The 20,510-nt window shown below is 55.1% G+C and overlaps 1 protein-coding gene across 7 annotated transcripts in view; it reads right to left on the bottom strand.

Annotated features, from left to right (window-relative positions):
• BCOR (BCL6 corepressor) overlaps positions 1-20,510 on the bottom strand; it is an 82,534-nt gene that overhangs the window by 30,747 nt on the left and 31,277 nt on the right. For 4 of the 7 annotated variants that reach the window (XM_074814555.1, XM_074814552.1, XM_074814550.1 and 1 more), the window contains exons 2-6: positions 8,297-8,426; positions 6,730-6,808; positions 2,990-5,818; positions 2,239-2,292; positions 1,604-1,787 (exon numbers count right to left, since the gene is read on the bottom strand). In XM_074814555.1, the coding sequence (XP_074670656.1) occupies positions 1,604-1,787; positions 2,239-2,292; positions 2,990-5,818; positions 6,730-6,808; positions 8,297-8,382 (3,232 nt within the window). In that variant the 5' untranslated portion in view covers positions 8,383-8,426. Of the gene's footprint in view, positions 1-1,603; positions 1,788-2,238; positions 2,293-2,989; positions 5,819-6,729; positions 6,809-8,296; positions 8,844-16,783; positions 17,279-20,510 lie in introns of those variants that run through there. The other 3 variants (XM_074814553.1, XM_074814551.1, XM_074814556.1) reach the window with 3 other exon arrangements.

Raw genomic sequence — 20,510 nt, 5'->3', positions numbered from 1 at the left:
CTTCCTCCCCGCAGTCCCCCCGTCCCGGAGCAGCATGCCCCACGTCCCCGAGCAGGCTCTCACTCGCTCCCCTGGGCCCATCCCTGACTCCACAGACCACCCTGCCCTGCAGCCAGAACAAGCTGGCAAGACCCCTCTGCTGCTGCTGCTCTTTACACTTTCCAGCACACCCAGGGTGGGATTTAACAGAGGGCATCACCAGGGCACCCTGAGCTCTCTTGAGGAGCAAGGGAGGCTGCAAGGGGGAGTGCCGGGGCGGCCGCCTACCGAGCTCTCAGCTTTAGCACAGGGACTGCAAAGGCAGCAGTGCCTTCCTCCCCGAAGATGCCTCAATATAGCTTGGAGAAGGGAAAGCCTGCTCAGCTTCCAGCTGCTCAGCCTGCCTCTCCCCACACTTGTACCTCCTCCTCTTCCACAATTAAAACTTCCCCTTGCTATTTTGCCAGGCTGATTTTTGTTGAGGCTGTTATTTCAGTGACAGCAATACCAGAGTAACTTGATTTAGGTAAGTAACCGAGCAAGTACAATTGACCAGCATGCTCCCTGCCAAAAGCATTAACCGAAGACCAGAACAATAATTCAAAGTTACTAAATTACCTGAATGAAAATTTCTACTAGCCCTACTCATGAATCTCTACCTATGGAAGAGCACACTTAACCACTGACTTACACAGTGCACATGGGCATGCACGCGCGCACACACACACACGATGCAGTACACAGTGTGTTTCCTCTTGTTTTGCAATGCTTTCAACACAGATTTTTTTTCCAAGTTGTTCAAAACAAAGTAGCAGCAGGAGGAACTGATCCATTCCTTAATTATATATGTAAAAGACTGGAAAACTGATGGAAGTCACGTGCTTACCAGGAGTTCAAAAAAAAAAAGTGACTTCATCTTGCTTTTAGGACAATGTTGCTAGCACACATTTTCCGTAGTCCTCTAACACCTTGTCACAGCCTAGAGGGAACAGCTGGGGAATTTTGCAGCCCCCCACCTACCTGTGAGGACCTGTGTTGGCCAGTCGCATGCACCCTCCCCGGCCACTACAGCAAGAAGTCACCCAGGCAAACTAGCTTCTCATCGTTTGGAGTCTTACAGCCAGCTTTTAAGGATAAGTCAGCCTGGCAGATCACCTCCTTTCCCACTCCCCATCACCCTTCTGTCCTCCATCCTTGCTTTGCCTGCAAGCTGCAATATTGGCATCTCCCAGCACTGCACCAACTACAGGAAGCCGAATCCCTTCTTGCCTCTCTCTCTTCCCCCATCTCCTTTCTGCATTTAAAATATAACCTTGGACCTTTGCTTTCACTGCTTGATGTAGTATCCCATCAATTAAAAGGACAATCTCTCTAAGACTAATTTTGGTGACAGTTAATTACCTCCTGAAAAGCAGGTACAACTGTAACCTGTAACTTGCAGACCCCAAAACAAGCACAGAAAGTACAAGCCGTGGCAGCTCTGTACCTGCAGACGCTGAGGTCAGTGACTTTAACCAACAACACCAGGAGAACACAAAGATTACACTGCCCGCGCAGCTTTGCTGCAAGTTGCCACGGCACAGAGACACGTACGCGCTTCAGAAAGCCATCTAAATTCGCTTACATCTGTCATTGTCATTTTGGTCAGCAATGGCATCTTCCAGAGCGACAGACTTTGGCTTCTTTTCACTGTTTCCTTTCAAGTTTTCCCAGTCTGCCTGGCTGAATCTGCAGACCTCTGAGTCTTTGGTAGCTGTTTGGCCTTCTCTCTCTTTCATCTCCAACTCTGAGAAGCGCATCATTGCACGCTAGAAAGAGAATTGATATGAAAAAAAAAGTCTTGCGATAAAAGCTACTTCATTTACCTTACCTTATATGAAAGCATTTCCAAAGAAAAATCGGCTCAGAACCAAGGTTTCAGATAGAGAGCTAGGGGAGGAGTTTAACACACCTGACTTGTAAAACAGTATTCTAGCATCTATATGCAAATAGCCACACAATTCTTTCATATGTAAGTGTGTATATATATATATAAAAGATATATATAAATGTATATTGTATATAAAACAAAAACATTCCATTTTGGAGGTAAAAAAGAGACAAAAACAAAAAGAAAAAAAAAAAAACAAACAAACAACACAAAACTGTACAATGAATAAAGACGACCATGGCCCACAAACTTCCCTTTGTGTATTTGGAAATGAAATTTAACTCAAAGGTTTATGTAAGAGTCTAGTAATAAAAATTTGAAGAACTGACCTCACAGTAAGCAGCAGGTAGACATAAAATACTGTCCTCTTGTAATCCTTCCATCTATGTAATTAAAATGGGCACTCAATGGATCATTTAGATAATTTCATCCATTTTTATAAGCATAAACCAATTCTTTTCTTAACAATGCAAAACAATTTGGTTTAACTCATCCCTTCATTAAAAGTAAAATACCTTAAGGATATTCCTATACAGTATCTGTCTGTCATCCCTCAGCATCAACCTCAATACCGCTCCTACTCTTCCCTATGCGTTTGCTTGGCGCAAACGTTGCCTGAGACCCGCTAATACATGGCTGCGACTCCTCTCCATCAAACGGCACGTTTGGCATACTAATCACAACTTCTGGGTACGCTTTGCTAGCTGGCACTACAGGCCAGCTGAGAAATTACAGCCATCGCAAGCGCCAAGGTAACATGCATGCCTGTCCGACTCCCCTCCGTAAGTGCACAAAACATTTCATATGTACATTAACATTTTTATCAGATCTTAGTAAAAGCCCTTTAAAGCTTACTAGCGCGTACATACGTAAAAGCCATACATACTATTCTTTACATTGCCTCACTCTCATTAACAAACTTACTTTGCTATTAAAACCGATTCTGGCAAGTACGCCCTAACAAAAAAGTTTCTGATTTCCCCACCTGCGTTGCTTCTCTCAACTTTAAAACTTGACTGTGACTTGCAACAGAGAAATAATGACAAAAAGCGCGGCGGTCGTTGGATCGCGCGGACTCACCTGCAACGCCCGCTGCTCCCGGCTGAGCTGGCTGGAGTCTGCGTACAGTTCGGTCGTCACACACTTGAATCGATCACCTACATAACCAGCAGAGTTTGCGATCCTCTTGGCCAACTTAGACGGCTTGGGTTTCAATATTTTGCCATCAGCAGATTCTGCGTCGTCAGCTCCGTCTTTGGTATAGGTCTGGTTGGCGTCGATGCTCGGTGGCGCGGTCCCCATGCAGAATGGCTTTGCGTCCTCCTGCACCTTGCCAAAAGCCAGAGCTGGAGCATCACTCTCATGAGCGCTTTCCAAGAACGCGGGCGAAGGCTGGACCGTCACTCTCTCTTTAGGCTGGTTCACAGATAACTCTTCTTTCCTTACGCCAAAAACCGATGAACTCTGGGCTTGCTTGAAATTATAGGTTTCATGAAGATCATTATTTCTTCCAAACTCCTCTCTCATTACAATAAAATCTCTGTGCTGCGACGCCTGCTCTACCTTGTGCTTTGTAGGGTCATTAGCCTGATTACTGCTTTCTGCAGCAAAGCTGGCTTTCATTATGTTTGCTTCGCTTTTAGCCTCTTGCTCGTCTCGCAGAAGATCGGGGAAGAGGTGTTTGTCACTTTTGGCCGAGTTTTTACTGTGGCCAGAGCTCTGGTGCAATTTCACACTCTTGTCACCAGGTACTTCGAAATGCATCTTCCCACTGCTCTCCAGGAGCTCTGGCAACCGGCCCCGCAGAGCCGGATCCTCGTAGCGGACCCTCTCGTGCGACCGCGACCTCCTCTCCGCCTTCTCCTCCTTGTTGATCTCCAAAGCCGAATGCTGCAGTAGCATGGGGTGCACCATCCCCATCCCCAGCGCATCCTGGTAGGTCATGAACTCCCCCCGCCCCGCCGGCAGGCTGTAAGGGAGGCCGGGTTTGGGAGCCAAGTGGCCGGGGTAGAGGCTGCCGTTGGGCAGCAAGACAGGGTGCGGATACACGTGTCCTTTCGCATGGAGGGAGAGAGGGCTGATGGCTATCCCCTCCGGCACCGGGTACGGGAGGTAACTCCTGGGGTAGGGCAGAGGCGGGGAGCGAAACGCCTCATTGGGCGGCAGGAATATGGGGCTGGAGGCCAGGGCGGTCTCGCTCGCCTTGAAGTTGGCTTCCTGGCCGCAGGACTTGGCCACCTTATTGCTGTGTTTTGCAGGGGTGGCGACGGGCTGCCCGACATGCTGTATGACTGAAGGGGTGCTCTCCGCAGAGCTCCTGGCCGTCTTGGCACAATCTATGTTGGCGTTGGGAGCCGGCGACGCTGACGCTGGCCGCCCCCCTGCCAACACCGTCCCCGAAACGCTGCCAACTGCCGCCTCCGTGCCACCCATCCTGGGGCAGGAGGAGCTCCGCTGCTGCGGGATCACCCAGTCCAGCGCCTTGTTTTTCAACTGGACGCTCTTCCCGCTCTCCTCGCCGGGGCTGGGACCAGGAACGATCCAGGAGGATGGCGCCGTGCTGATAATTTCAGGCCTGTAGATGGGGCAGCCATTCCCAGGAGAAATGGTTTCTTTCTGAACGATGTCGCTGCCGGGCAAGTGAGTCCCCCCTCCCGCCCTGCCATGCACCAGCACCGTCGGCATCATTTTCTTACTGTGGTCCGACTTGCCAGCGGTTTCCGCGTCAACGACTTTCGCCGACAAGTCCAGCGGTTTGTCGGTGACGTCTTTGGTCGGGGTCTGCTTTTCCAGGAGTGGGGGGGACCTGCCATCTTTCCGGTCATGGCCAGCTTTCCGTGCGTGGGGGGCGGCTGGCGGGGGTGCCTCCCCGGCATCGCTGCCTTTGGGAAGCTTCCCATTGGAGAGGCGGGAGGGTGGAAATTCACCGCCAACATTCACGTAGGGCTTTGGGAGGGTAACGGCGGAGGAGGGGGATGTGGTGATCCTGGGGAAGTGTTTGTGGAAATCGGCATAGGCGTCTCCCACCTGGGCGGGCAGGGGGAGGCGGGGGGACGGCCGGGGCGAGTGAGGCAGGAGGAGCGCAGGGTCCGCTGGCATGTTGGCAGGGGCCGGCTTGGCGGCAGGGACCCGGGGCTGCTTGCTGCTCTGGATGTGGGGGTAGGCATGCGCATCAACAGGGTTGCCAGGGCTGACACCCATCTTCCACGACAAGCTCTTATCCGGACAGTGCACCAAAGGCGGGATCGCCGGTGAAGCCGAAGCAGTTGAGAGCCTCATGGGCGATGCCAGCGACGAAGGGATGTGGGGAGCAACGTAGTGGGAAGGAGGCAGGTATAAAAAACGTTCACCGTTTGTACATACGGGCGAGTAAGCCAGGTGCTGCGGTAAGCTGTAGGTGGACTGCTGAGGTAGCAATGCCTTGTACATGTTCAACGAATACTTATTTGGTGAGTCAAGGAAAGGGTATATGGTGGGCGTTGCGCCCTCCATATAGGGGTTTACCCAGGGGAGCCTTAGGTAACTAGCACCATTGACGCCGAGGGGACTCTGCTTGTCACCCGCAGCTCGGTCCAAACCCAGCGTCTCCCCCGTCGGGACAGAGTTTTTTTGTATTCCAGGTGGTGTTTTGTATATAGCGCTGAACCCGTTCGGGGCTTTTCCAGAGACAGCTGCGTTTTCTACCGCTTCGGGTGGATTAGACTTAAACTGTATCTCTGGATTTCTTTCAGGAGTAAATCCAAGCCCGGCTATTGAACTCGTAGCATCCCGTGATTTTTCCGAGCCGAGTCCGCACAAGCTGGAATAGACAATACTACTGGGGACTCTGAGTCCTTCTCGCATGAGTCCAGACCTGTCCATACTCAGAGCTGCAAGACTGTCAATGCGATGGGCTGTAGTCGCATCCACCTTTACAGAACAAGAAGTATGTTACTCTCACATTTCACTAACATGACTACCGCTCAAGCTACAAATACATCAGCATTTTGGAAGAGAAACAATACCAATGCAAACACACTGTTTGTTGTGAAAACATACAGAGGCTGATCCTGCTGGAAAATGGGAGAACAGGAACCTACAGAGCAATACATATCACTGCAAAAGTCAATACAAATCTCTCTGGATCCAAAATTCATCAGCTAGAAACAAAGGGGTGGAGACCCACAGTCCAAGCAGCCAGAAGTGGCACAGAGACGATGCTCGGTGGCACTGCTCTCGTGCGGCAACCGGCTCCTCAGCCCCAGCCCCGCCAGAGCAAGGGAAAGTAGGCTGTGGCATGGAGAGTGGGAAGAGAAGGGCAGAGAGCCTCTCCGCCTCCTCCTCCTCCAGGACCTCTCCCTCCACCACAGCTCTGCTCTGGAGCTCGCCACTGCAGCAAGATTCATGGGGCCAGGCGTCTGAGGACGCAGCACGAAGAAAGGTCCACTGTCAAATTTGTTCCCCACATACACTCAAAAGAAAGAGAAAACCACCAACTTTGCTGAAACGTTGATGTACTTAACGCTTACATGAACTATTCTTGTTACACATGCTGGTATGCTGCGTGACATTCACAAGAGCGCTTAAAGTAAAAATATGACATCATACAACAACACACACTACAAAGTCAGCATCAAGAGATTAACAAGATAAATAAACAAAGCCCCATTTCACTGTTTCACAGAAACAACTCGCATGTGCCCAAGCCCAGGTAGAGGTACAACAGAAAGGTGTTTTAATCATTTCTCCAAATGGATCGTGTAATAACACCCAAGGGTAGGAGTCGGGGTGGGGAGGACAGGCACAGACTCAGCTGCAGCATGAAGCTATTAACTTCTTACCACACTGTGATTCAGGTGATTTTCCTCCCTCAACTCCAGTCTGCTTTTCGGTGCATCGCCATCATTAACGGGAATTTTCCTATTAAAAAACAGAAGCTTTCTATTTGAAAACATCCTGCGCATCTCAGATCAGTACAAGATTATATCACCTCCATATTTTGATTCCCCTAGAGAAGTCCCATATACTGTATTTATCCTTCTGCATACCCATGCACAGCAACTCCTTTAGAAAACTAGGACCATTTGAAAATAAGCATAGAGGGTTTTGACACCAACAACACACCAAGCATATCTCAGAGCAGCCTCTTCCAACGCAAGTGATTTTTTCTTTTTCCAAGGAGACAATATCCCATTTTAAACATACCCTGTTCATGTACCACCCATAAACGCTGTCAAGGATAGAATCAAAACACACACGCTAGTATCATATGAACGTCAGCTGTTCCATGCTAAAGAGGGAGCTGCACATCTGTGCCATACCAGTGTTGCAGCACTGGGACTTGTTATCACAGAAAGCACCGATAAAGAATATACCTTAGTGCCAAATTTCAAATCCCAGGGATAAAAATCACTGACATGCAGCAGAAGGAAAGTTTCAGCATTACCCAAAAGAACTCCTTTCAATCAACGTGCTTAAAGGCACATCATCACCTTAAAGCAGAAATGCAATTTTAATGTATTTGTTTTTAAAAGATTCACCTTTCCTGCAAGTAGCACGTAGAATTATTATCCCTAAATAACTGGGAGGAAAGTGGGGAGGAGGGCGCAAAAGCAAGGTGAGACGTTTGGTTGCTTTCCTTCAGTTTATGTTCGCAGATAGTATTCCCTGCAAAGACCAAAAACTTTCCCCAGTTTCTCAGAGGCTTTTCACACAACAGTGAGAACACAGGCTCAAAGAGAAGATGGAAAAAACACTAAAACCACACAAAATTGGCACAGAGAACCACAGGTGTACCTGCAGCTTCTGTTCAGTGGCATTTCACTTTTTAAAAAGCTGGAGTTTAAGGGAAGAGGACACCAGCCAGTGCCTGCATCGCCCCATTGAAAATTATTAAAGACTAATTTTAATCATTGAATGAATGATATTCAGCAGGAAAAAAGATGGGGAGGAAGAGCAATCCGCTTGTGGGAGACAGAAAAGCTGCTGTTTCTATTTCACAGGACAAGCTGGGTCCGAAGGCAGGCAACGTCAAGTCGCCAGCAGGAGCCCCTCTGCCGTAGAGAGTCACAGCAAAAACACGTGCACTGTTTGGTTTAATTCCCCTTCTCAAATACAAAATAATAAATTAATTGTAAAAGTGCGTTTAAAGGCTGCTTTGGGGAGTAATCTCTTTAAAGGGCGTCCCCGCTTCACTGACCCAGGTTGCCTGTTAAATAGTAAATCAGCGGCTGCTCTACGGCTCCCAGGCACGTCTTGTTTCTCCCCGCGTGCCCTCCCTCCAAGCTGGGCTGATCTCGATGCAAGGCGGCAGCTATCTGCTCCAGTACTAGGGAAACGAGCAAACTCCAAGACCTCACGCTGCAGAATTACAGTGTGGTTTAACTTGCCAGAAGCTTAAATATTTACCTGTCTTCATTAATTCCACACATGCGGACCCTTTCATTGCTCATCCAGCTATGAACGTTGCCATACAGGGGAGTTGCAGAAAGCATGACGTCTTCTTAAAAATCGACGCTTTTCTTCACGGTTTTATATTCTATTAAAAAAAAAAAAAAAAAAAAAAAAAGAAAGAAAAAGGAAAAAAAGGAAGTTGAGCAGATTTGTCTAGGAGGAAGTGCAAACATCACAGTGGAGCAGCCAGCCTCCCTCCGGGTAATTAATAATGAATGCAGGATTGGTGCGGGGAGTGAGCTGCCTACGTTAACCACTAAGGGAGATACCCTGCAATAAAGGAGCAAATTGAGGGCATTTATAGGTCAGAGGAGATGGATCTTTTCCCCAGCGCAGATCCAGAAAATTAAGAATCATTCCAGGCTACCAACAAATAAAAGTTTCTCCACTGCATTTCATTTCCACAAGAAATGACTCAGCCGGCCAAGTATACACCAATGCCCAAAACTTCATCTCACACAGGCTGAACCAAGGAGGGAGACCCCACGGGCTGGGGGAACGTGCAAAACTACCCCCAGGCGCTCCCGAAAGCCCTGCATTAGGAACTCACAAGAGCGCATCGCAAGAACAGCCACATACCGTGTGTATTAGCTACGCTGATTGCTGATAAAGCTTTCACACGAAGAGACGCTGTTACAGAAGGGATCTAAATAAAAACCTCCCCTTTAGCGTCTGCACATGACTAACTTGGAGAAAGGGGTTAAAAATAGTAAGTGGGTTGGCAGCTCCCCACCCCTTGATTTGATTAAGCACCAAGCCCTGGTGGCTTCTGCATCGGAGCTGCTGCTGCTGCTGCTGCTGCTGCTGCTGCTGCTGAGAGTGCTTTCAGTAATTCAATGATGCCTGCTCACTCCAGGGAAAGAAATCATTAGCGGACTCGCTGGAGAAGTATTAGCAGTCCAAGAGGATCGGCGCCGTGTGCAGCCAGAGAGGCAGGTGAAAGGTAACCGCATTTTCGCGTCCAGCGGCGGAGAGGGAAAGGCTTGTCCTCCCCTCTACCTCGCCTAACGCCACCTCCGCTCACATTAAATTCTAGTTTGCTGCATGAGCGAAGTGTCAGGACAAGCTGCGTTTTATTAACAGGATTATCGCGGCGCATGATTTATTCCAGTGCAAGATTTTAATTGCTCTTCGGAGGTTGAGTCGTTTCTTTTGACTGAGCTTCAGCCTGCATCCTGCTGCTAAATGCTGGGTTAATAAGTAGGGGGAGCCTTTAATGCACAGGATATCCCCCAGCTCTTCCTCTCTCACAAAAATAGAAGCCTTTAAGCGTGAGGCATGATACTCCTTTTACACACACGCACACACAAACCAGTAACGGGCGATTGACCACTGGGAGTTTAATGCCTAACGTCTCCCAAAGCATCCATGCTTCCCCAGCAAACTCATTTCCTTTGTCAGGCTACAAAATATGCAAATGATCACTTTGGCATTTAATGGGGAAGAAGCCCAGATTCGGCCTTTAACACAATACTTCACACAGGTTCAGAGAGGTTTAAGAACTGAAACGGCAGGAAAGCCTTGTTCCCCAACACTTTCTTCTCCCCTCAGAGAGGCCTTTTGTGCAAAACTCCACGTCTGGAACAAATGTATATTAATGAAACGGCGTGTTGACCCTCCTCTCTCCAGAACGGTTAGCTTTCCCTAATGAAGTCCGCAAAAATCGCTGCGAGGAAACAAAAATCCGTGGAGATTAGATATCGTGCTATCATTCAAAAGGAGTTATTTCACTGGAAAGACGGTTTCTGGACAGATTTACTGGTTTCCAGATGCGCCGCTCGTAATGTTTTCAATAGAGGCAGCAGCAGCATGGAGAGAGTGATTTAGGGTTTTACATAAGGTTAGTAGCCGCCCTGTGCGCTGCCTCGTCCATGAGGGACGGAGGCTGGCTCGGAGGAGACGGGCCTCAGCGGCACACAGCCCCACGCCCCGCTTTCCTTGGGGGGCACAGGAGGCCAACCCACACCGCTTCTCGGAGGGGCCACCTGGTTTCCTCGCTGGAAGTGTATCGTTAAGATAAGGCACGGTGCCTGAATTAGAGCCCGTCAATCCCCTGACGCGTGCAGATGGCGAAAGGCCGAAGTTGCACGGGCGGCTGAGAGCTTCCCCGGCCAGGGCTGGTCAGCTGGAGGCCCCACGTCCCACCGTGCGGCACGGCCGGAGCAGGGCAGAGCCCGGCCGGGCGCGGGGAGGCGGTGGGATGTCCCTGAGCCGGGTGGGTCAGGGCCCGCGCCCCGACGGCTGCCAGCCCCTTCCCCGAGGCCGCCCCGGGGGCACGCGTGGGTGCCGTTGTAATCGCCGCCCTGATGAACTTCTTGTGAACTGTTTAAAAGTGGAGGTCTGCTGAACGAGCAGCGGCGCCACTGCCAGCCATAATTTCATTGCAACAAGCAGCAGACTTTTAACTCTTCGCACGCCCCTTCCCTCCTCCTCCTCTCTCTCCCCGCAAGCGGCCGCCCCGTCGGGGCCGGCGGCTCACCGGGGACTCCAGCGGCTCGGCCAAACGCCGGCAGTTCCGCAAGCCCTCAGCGTTGAGGGGTAGCGGGGGGCAACGGGGGGGTGGGGGGCACCACTCCTACTTATACCCAGCTTCCGCGGGGGCAGGCGTAGCCGGCCCCGTTATGCAACCCAACGGCGGGGGCTCGAGCGCCCCAGCGCACCGAGGAAACCGAGGACACGTCTCTCCCTCCCTGCTCCTCCTCCACCCGCCGGGCCACCGCGGGCCCCCCCACCCCACCCCCCCCTGTCAGGGCGCCCCAGGGCGCCCCAGCCCCCCCCCCCCCCCGCCCGCCCTGGCCGCTCCCGCTGCGCAGCGCGGCGGGGCGCGGAGCGGGGCTCGGCCGCCGGAGAGCGCACGGCATTTCCTCCGGGAGGTGTCTGGCCGATAAAGCCATTTGCGGCTAAATATAGACGGTGATGCACGGAGGAGGGAGGGGAGGGAGGGGAGGGAGGGGAGGGAGGGGGGGGGGGAGGGGGGGGGGGCGGGGGGGACGGGTACGACTCGCAACGCACAGGCGGTTCCGCAGCGATGCTGCCGTGTGAAACCAGTTGTGAAAAGCGCCAGCAAGCACTAACCTGCTTCCCGGCGTGGTGCCGAGCGGGGCCCCGCCGAGCCGAGCCATGCCGAGCCGGGAACACCCCCGGCCCGCGCTGCCCGCGCCCCGCGCCGCCGCGGCAGCAGGGACTCACACCGCGCTGTTTGGGCAGCTGATTAAAAAGGGAAACGTTTGGGTCTCCCTCGCAACGTCAACAGACTTTTGGCAGCCATTGACGCCAGCAGCAGCAAAGTTTTGTTAACACGCTCCTGGCGTGGAAACGAGAAAAACCCGATGCCCGCGGGGAGGGGGGGAAAGAGGAGGAGGAGGAGGAAGACGCCGCCGCTTCTCCGTGCCTCCGGGGGAAAGAGAAGGGGAGGGCAACGCAGCCCGGGCCGGGGCAGCCGCCTCTCGCCCCCCCGGCCCCGGGGTGCCCGGCGGCGAGTGTGCGAGGTGAAAGTCTCGGCGGGGAAACGACGGGGGGGGGGGGGGGGGGAATGGGGGGGATGGGTGGATGGAGAAAGCCCGGCGGGGTCGGCGGCTGCAGCGAGCCAGGAAGCGGGGCGGGAGGAGAATTGCAGCGGCGCACGAGTTCCCTTTTGGCGCCTTTACTCTTTTCCACCTCCGAGCTCCGCCTGGCAGCCCGCCAGTTTCCACTGCACAAGCCACAGAGCCGGCAGCAGCAGCAGCAGCGCAACGGCAGCCGGCAGGGAGGGCTGCGAGGGGTAAGGAAGAGAAAAAAAAAAAAAAAGATCTGCGAGTGCCGGTGGCACCGACGGAGCGGCAGGCAGGGCGCTTCGGCAAACAACCCGGCCTTTTGGAAATTAAAAACGAGGCAATAAATTACCCGGCTCTGATCCCTACCACCCCTCTCACACACACACACACACACACACACACCGGTTCCAGGCCACTGAAAGGATCATTTCTAGATTTGTGAAAATCCCTGCGAGACGAGTGAAAAGTAATCGGGGACTCGTAGCGATCTACTTCGATTAACCCTCAACCCGTTCATCTGGAGCTTGATTTAAAGGGCAGCCTCGTACGGTATTTATAAGCTTAAATACGGGCAGTTGCTTATGAATGTGTTTAGGTACCTCGTTTATCTTGTACCTCCAACTTACATATTTACGACTTATAAAAAACAACGACCTGTGCCACGGCTAAGAAGGAGACTTTAAAGACACTGTATTGCTGCACCATATAAATGCGCCGTATAAAGCTCTGGCAGCACCCAGCGATCTAATATTAGACAGAGTGTTTAAAGAACAGGGGTGGCTGCGCTTTAAAAAAAAAAAAACCCAGCGTGGGTTATTTTTTGCAATCTCCACACGGCATCACCGCTAGTGACACGTTTTGTAAACCAGAGGAGGAAGCTGCAGACTAAGTAGCCGCCGCACGGATCCGCGGATTAGAGAAGAAGTTTGACCTTTACCCGGGACGTGTGGCATTTCATTTAACCATAAAGCTAAGCACAATGCGCCAGCGAGATCGCTAAACCGATTTAAAATACATATTGAGTCATGCACGACAGTACTGCATTTCGGTTTAGGCAGCGTGCAGGCAGCGCAAGGGGCTCGGCGTCTATTTTAAGGCTCCTGCCGCAGCCGCCCCCCACCGTCGTCCCCGTGTGTGTGTGTGTGTGTGTGTGTGGTGTGTGTGTCCCCTCCGCGGCTCCCACACCGTCACGTGTCGGACGGCGACCGGGACTTTCTACCGTGTAAACACTGCACGTCGGAGCCGTCCGAGGGCAGGCAGGGCCGCCGAACCAGCACCGGCACCGGCGGGGCATCCTCCCTCCCCGCCGCCGGGCACCGGCCCGACGGAGACACCCCACTACCACCCCCCAACCCCCCGCCCTCCTCCGCCCGCAGCGGGGCTCCGGCGGGGGCGGCCCCCCCGGCGGGGGCGGCCCGAGGGAGAGGCGGCCCCCGAGCCCCCCCGCGCCGTCTGTCACGCCTTGGACCCTGCACAGACAGGCGCTGCGCCGTAGCGGCAGCGGCGCTTTCCCCCTTTCCCATATGCTGCGAGGCGAATCATTGCATCGCTCTCAGCGCCGGCGGCAGCCAAAAAGGGAAAAAAAAAAAGTTTTCAATTAATAATAAGCCTAGGAACTGGGGAAGGGGGCGGGGGAGGAGGCCAATAAGGGAAAGTTAAAATGGCTGGCGATCCTTCAAATAACCCTGGCCGCCTTCCCCCAGAGCCCAGACGGCACTGCCTGCCGCGGAGTCCCGGGGGAAGCCCCGGACCCCCAGACACATGCCTCCGGGGGGCCAAAGCTGCTCCGGCACACGGCGATGCCCACACCTGAAGGTTACGGGACAATTGCAGGGCGAAGGCCCTCGCTCCCATTTCCCCCCCCTCCGCCCAGTGAAATCGCATCGAGGGGGTGCGATAGAAAGGCTCAAAGGCTACACACCCCGGGGGGAGGCGAGGCGGCTGGTACCCAACTTTGAGGCATCGCTGCATGAAGGATTTCACGGGGATTCGCGGGAAACACCGACCCCGTCCGCCGCACCAGCAACCCCGCACCGCCGCCCGACCCCGCGACCCCCCCTCGCCGGCGTGGGCGATGCCTCCGTCCCCCAGCGCACGGCGGGGGGGGGGGGGGCAGGCTGCTCTCTCCGGAGGGGCGAGAGGGGGGGCCAGGGGCTTCCTCCCCTGCCCGCCGCGCCGGGCAGACCGGCGGCTCAGCCTGCCGCCGCTCCGGCCGTGCCGGGAACAGGGCTGGCGGGGGCCAGGCGAAGAGAGAGCCGCGAACCGGCTCTGCCGCAGAAACCCCCGGGCCCCCGCGCAGACGGGGCCCCCCGGCGAGAGCCCGGCCTCCCTCCCTCGCCCACCCGCCGCGGCAATCTCCCTACCCAGGCCGCCCGCGCCATTTTAGACACACACACACACACACTCGCACACACCCACACTCGCACACACACGCACGGGAGCGAGGTTTCCGCTGCTGCTGCCAGAGACAACAGGCAGCAGCCGAGCCCGGGCTGCGAAGGAGGAGCGGCGGCAGCAGCGGGAGAGGGACACACACACACACACACGCACGCACACCCACGCACCGCGGGCCGGGCACAAATGTGCGTTTCAGGTAATTTAAGGCCGCATTCCCGGCGCGGGGAAGGGAGAGCGCAGGCCTGCGCGCCCCCACCCCATTAACCCGCCGCGCACTCGGCATCCCGGGAGCCTTTCATTGTTGCCTTTATTCCGTGTGGCTTTTGCTTTTCAGGAGGGGGATAGAAAGAAAAGAGAGAGGGGAGGGAAAAAGAAAAAAAGGGAAGGAAAAAAAAAAGAAAAATACCACCAAGCCAGCCCCTTCCCCCCGCCCGTCCCCCATTGTTCGGCCGCGGGAGGCTGGGCGAGCGCAGCGCCACGGGCTCGCCATTCACCGGGCTCCGCCGAGCCCCGCCGTGCCCCCCCTCTCCGTCTGATAGCTCGGGAAACTTAGGGGGCGGGGGGGGGGGGAGACTCCCCGTCCCCCCCTATTGTATACAAAAGTCTCGGCGCTCCTGCGAGCGAGAGTTGGGCGAAAGCCCGCGCTCACTTCCGCAACGTTATCCTTGCAGAAATACCGGAGCACGGCCCGTTTCCTTCCCCCGGCCCCCGCCGCACCCCCGGGGGGTGGAGTGATTAATGGGACGTACGCCCTTGGTTTCCCTCCGGCCACCCCGGCGCACCGCTCCCCGGCGCGGAGCCGCCGCGGCACGCCGGGCGGGGGCGGCCCCCCCACGCATCCGTCGGGGACGTTGGGAGATATTGATCACGGACGACTTCATTTTGCATAATTGCGGCTGACAGGGCCTGTGGTTCCCTCATTTACGGAGCAACAGCTTCGAGGGGCTGATGGATGAGGAGCGGCTCCCTCCGCTCTCCCCAACCCCCCCCCGCCCCCGGCAGCCCCGCCGGGGAACGGCGGCTCCGCGCCTCATGCAGCAAATGGCCGGCGCACAACAGCGAAATATTAAACTTAGGTGCCTCTGTCTCTCGCTTTACCTAGCTCGGCCGGCCTGAAAGCCTCCCGCTCCCCGCAGGGCTTTGTCTGCACAGCCGCGCCAGGGCCGGTTCCCGGTGCACAGGGACCTTCGGCGGCCGCGTGGAAAGAAAAAGTGCTTGGGAAGTTGGGGCTTTTTCTTTTTTTTTTTTTTTTTCTCCTCCTCCTCCCAACAACAAACAAACAGCTCGCTTTCTGCTAAACAATGCATAAAAATTAGCCTCGCCCCAAAGTTTATGTGGGGTTTACGGCGCTAACGTTTCTCCTCAATGGGAAAAAGCTTTCCCGAGCACTTCTGGAAAGCGCTGGCGACCCCTCGGTTACGGAAGCGGCGTTAGAAACACCTCAGCAAACGTTTCCACAACTCTGTGTCCCAACCTCACATCACCTCTCCGCACCTTGAGAAGAATCGCGCGTCCAGGGCGGGCGCAGCCAGCAGCCAGCGCCGCGCACAGACCGGCTCGGCAGTGCGGGGGGGGGGAAAAAAAAAAAAAAAAAAAAAGAAACCCGACAAACAACGCTCGGTTTTTCCGTGAAAAATTGCAAGAAAAAAAAGAGCAAAGAAGTTGCCGGTGGCGGCGGTGCCCCGCCGGGGAGGAGGGCAGCGCGGGGGCCGCCGCCGGCCCTGCCTTCCCATCCCGGCCCTCCGCGCCGAAACAAAGCAGCGAATCAACGGCGATGCAGATGGGCGGCTATGAATTTTTTGCTGCTGCTTAGAGCTTTAATTACTCGTTCTTGATCCGTGGGACTACGACACGACACCGCCAAGGTTAAAATGCCCTGAACAGCTCAGAGCAGATGTGAACGAGTTGGCAGACGCGCAAATGAGGTCTGCCTCTAAGCATGATAACAAGTGACTAATACATTGCATATCGCTGAAAGAAAATTATTTTTCTCTAATTTGCATTAGCTTTTTTCCCCCCCCCTTTTTTTTTTTTTAACGCCAGCGACATTCCCTCCTCAGAGGCAGCAGCATAATCCTGAAAATATTACTCCGTGACTTTAAAAGATTTGGAAGGAGGCAGAGATTGCCAGTGTTTTGGCTATGCAGGCTTGTTTATCTTTCCGCCTTTGCTCCAAGGCAAAACTAGTTTCGCAAGCAGTATTCTTGCAGAAAAATGGCACATGTCATATAAAACACCAGTTTATAGGAATTGATGCTAAAATTGTTGAATGACTGCTGCCGCACTTTCGCCACTAATAGCACAGTGTAATCCATAAAGGACCAAGGGGACGGTCAAGGCCAAAAGAGAAAGAAAAAAAATAGATCGACTGAAGAGAAACAGATAAAGGCAAACCATCGACCAAAATTACAAAAAGGGGGGCGGGGGAGGAAGTAAGTATCTCCCCTTCCTACCCGCTTTCCACCCCAGAGCCACCTCGGCAAGAAGACAATATTATGTGGAGGTCACTTACTATATAAAACACAGCGATTCTCACAGGTAGCAAAACTGTGTCAGGTACAAATATAGGCCGGAACCCAGTTCTCCAAGTTCCCTCGACTTTCCAGAGGCTCTCCTGAAAGGGCCGGGAGATCACTTTGGGTACCGGAGCAAACTTCAAAAACAGGCAGCATTTTATATCCTGTGCTCAAAAGGCAAACACCCAGGGCCTCAGATGCAGAGGCTTTGAGGAGAAAATAGCCGCTCGGGCTATTTACGCAGGAGGAGTCTTTCACCGAGGACCTGCTCCAGGGGTGCCTGCGCATCCGGGTTATGGGGGCTGCGTCTCAAGAGATCACAACTTCTCCTCCGCCAGCACATGCTCGGGAGGGCAAACACCCACCGCAGCGCGCCCTGCCCTGCCCGAGGCCAGCAGCGGCCCGGAGCGGAGCGGGGCTGTCCCTCTCCTCCCGCAGGGCTCCCGGGACGTTTCTCCTGCCGCTCCCGCAAATTCACCGGGGCCGCCGCAAACGCGCCGCCGGGAGGGATTTCCCAGCGCCGAAGCCGGCGGGGCTCGGCCGCGGAGCCGGGCGCCTCTCCCGCAGCCTCCCTGCGCTTGTAAATCAAGCGGGGAGGGGGGGGGGCGCGGCGGCTTCTCCCCGCCCAGCGGCATTTACTGAAGCGGCGCCGGCGGCGGGGCAGCGAGGCTGGGCGCCCTGCCGCCGCCCGGGATGGATGGATGCCCGCCGGGCCCCGGGGCGCCCCGCCGGGCCCCGCAGCGGCGGGCGGTGCCTCCGGGAGCGGCGGGGCGGCACCGGGGCTGCTCCGGCCGCAGCCAGAGCTTTTGTGTGCGAGTGCCGGCGAGGCGCGGGCTCTTCGCGCTCCAACAGCTGTCACATTATTTGCACTGGCTGTAAACAGCCTTCGCCTCCCCCCCCCGCCCGCCACAGAGTTAAATCCAGACTAACAATCCCCAGTTAGAGATCAAACCAACAACAGCAGCATTGTGTCTGCCTTCGCTGCTTTACCATCAACTACTGCAGCTGGTTTACTCGAAACAAGGAACACCCTCTGCCCACCTCCCCCCGCCCCGGGGCCAGAAACGTGCTTCTTCCCGGCGGTTGGTCAGGCGGAGCCGGGCGTCTCCGGGGAGGGGGTGTGGGGGGGTGTTTGCTCCACCAGGCCGATGCTGGTAGGGTCCCGAGCGCTGCGGGGCTCCCCCACAGCGGAGAGGGGTTTCCAGCCCGCTCTCCCGCCCGACGAAAACCCTGATCAGAAGCTGAGCTCCCTTCTCGGTCTGGCTTTTAGGAAGGGCGAGGGGGAGCCCCGCGGTAGCGGGGAAAGCCGCGCCTGCAGCTGCGCGGCAGCACACGGCGAGCACACGGCGCGCCCCCCAGCAGCCCCCCCCACACCCCCCCAAACTCGGGAAGGCCGCCCCCCCCCCCGTACCCCCTGCCCTGCACCCCCGCCGCAGCACCCGCAGCAAACCTCCCGCCGCCGGCCCTGCCCCGGGCAATGACCCCAGCCCCGCCGCGCCGTCGGCGGCAGAGACCCGCTTCCACCTTCAGCCCTTTTCCCTCCCGAGAAAAAAAAAAGAAAGAAACCCCCTCGATAACCTAAAACACGAGTCCAGCTTCACTCACGATACAACCGTCTGGCAGCAAAGGAGTGTGCTGAGCACTCTCTGCGGGCCTTTTGTTGGGCACAGCTGGAATTTGAGTGTAAATGCCCATACCTCCTTCCCTGCCCTCACTTATTTTTGTATCGGCAGCAAAGTCAGAGGGGAGGTGGAATTTACTGAAGAGAAGCAAGGGAAAAATAAATCAACTCGAGGAAACCTTTCCTTGCCCAGTTTGACTCCTAGCAGTACCCAAATTGCACATCCCTAAGGGAAAACCAGGACACGGCAACTTTCTCCGAAATTCGTGTACCGCACGAACTCCTGAAGAGGCCAGGGGAGCTGGAAGCACACTTTCCAGGTGCGTATATGCAGTTTGGGAGCTGGCATCAGCAAGGGAAAAGAACTGATTTTACTGGAAGCGCATCTCCATCTTGGCCTGACTCCTGCCAAAGGGCAACGCTCCCCAAGCAGGTACGGTGCTGCACATCAACGCGATACGTCTCCAATTGACTTCCGAATCGGATTCACCGACAAATGATGCCAGTACATACTCGCAGGTCAGTATCATCGACTATTCATTGCCTATACGTAGCTAGAAATCTGCTGGCCTGGTAAAAACCACTGCTAACAAAACAATGTCAGCAAAGGCTGCAACACACTCTTGTGAGAGACCGGCGATTCGTGCCTACTGAGGCTCTTTCAGCACAAAGGCTTTTAGAGGAAGAAGAGAGAGAAGGGGGAAAAAAAGGAGGGAGGGCTCTCGTGTTTCAGGGCTGCTGTCCCCTGGGAACCAAGAACCAAGTGTAGCTTCAATCAAATGCTGACTTCTCCTCCGGGAGCTCAGTAGGAAACCTGATCTCACTAGCTCATGCCTGCCTCCATGCATATAGGCTGGGTTTTCTTTCATACCAGCAATTTGTATAAAGAGGAGAGCCAATACAGTTTATTGCGAACGAGATCTCACAGTAACGGATCTAGAGAGATATTTCTGTAGCTAAAATAAGACAACCTTCAGCCGCCTGCTCAGGGCAGGCCTCGCCGCAGCCGCCCCCAGCTCCGCACGCATGGCTCCGCCGTGGGCGCCCCTGGCGCGGCGCGGCACGGCACGGCGCGGCACGGCACGGCCTCCCACGCATCTCCCCGAGCCCTGCATCCTCCCCAGCTAGCAGCAGCCGCCCTGGGTTGGGTTTTTCTGCAATGCCAGGTTACACTTCCATTAAAACGTTTACCCGGGGAGATCACTTCCTGCTTGCAAGTATTGTTCCGGCTTCCCCTGCTGCTCCCAACTTTAGCCGGAGCTATCTCTCTCCTTGCCCACCGTGGCATGGAGCCCCTGGGAAGCATCCACCCACCCCTCCCTGCTGGCCCTGGGCTGCCCTGGTGCAGCAAAGCACGGCACAGGAGGTCCACGGGGGGAAGAAGGCCGGTAAATCCTCCAGGCAGGCGGAGCTCAGCATAACTTTGCACCGGGCTGCTTAATTCTGCACGGGGCTTTGCTAATCCACTTTGTGCTTGGCTACTGAAACGGGAGGAAAGGAAAACACCTCACGGGGTGCACGACCAGGCCAGAGCAAGATGAGCCAGGGGGACCTGCAGCCTGTGGGAAGGGCTTCCCCCAACGCCCTGCTCAGCCTCCTACTGCTGTGGGCAAGCCGGAGAGGCTTAGAGCCCAACCCAGCATGCCGGGGCGTGGGAGCAAAGGGGATTGCCTGGGGATCAGGGATCCCTGTAGGATCTCTCCATAGCCAGGAGCTTTCACATGGAGAAAGTCTGGCTGAGGGAATTTACACTGAGAAAGAAGAGGAGCTCAGCCCATCCCTTCTCCTGCCATTATCGAGTTCTCTGTGAATTTCAAGGAGAGCTGAGAAGACGCCCCTCCAGCTTTGATTTCACTTCTCTCTCCCTACCTGCCACCATGCACAAATGCTACGCTCAAGCTGTGGCTATATGAGCCCCACAGAGCTCTCCCACCCCCTCCAGGAGACCCCCGGCTACAATGCCGCCCCACTCCTGGGGAGCACGGAGGAAACACAGAAGTGGGGGAGGGACAGGCAGCCCCACAGCACCTGGCCCACACAAGCACAAGGACAGCCGTTGGGCTGCCCCAGGCGTGGGGTCTGCTACAAATACAGGCGTACTT

Source organism: Strix aluco, chromosome 2 (assembly GCF_031877795.1).
Source record: "Strix aluco isolate bStrAlu1 chromosome 2, bStrAlu1.hap1, whole genome shotgun sequence".
NCBI lineage: Eukaryota > Metazoa > Chordata > Aves > Strigiformes > Strigidae > Strix > Strix aluco.
Note: the sequence above shows the minus strand (reverse complement) of the source record. Positions and strands in the feature narration are given on the sequence as shown.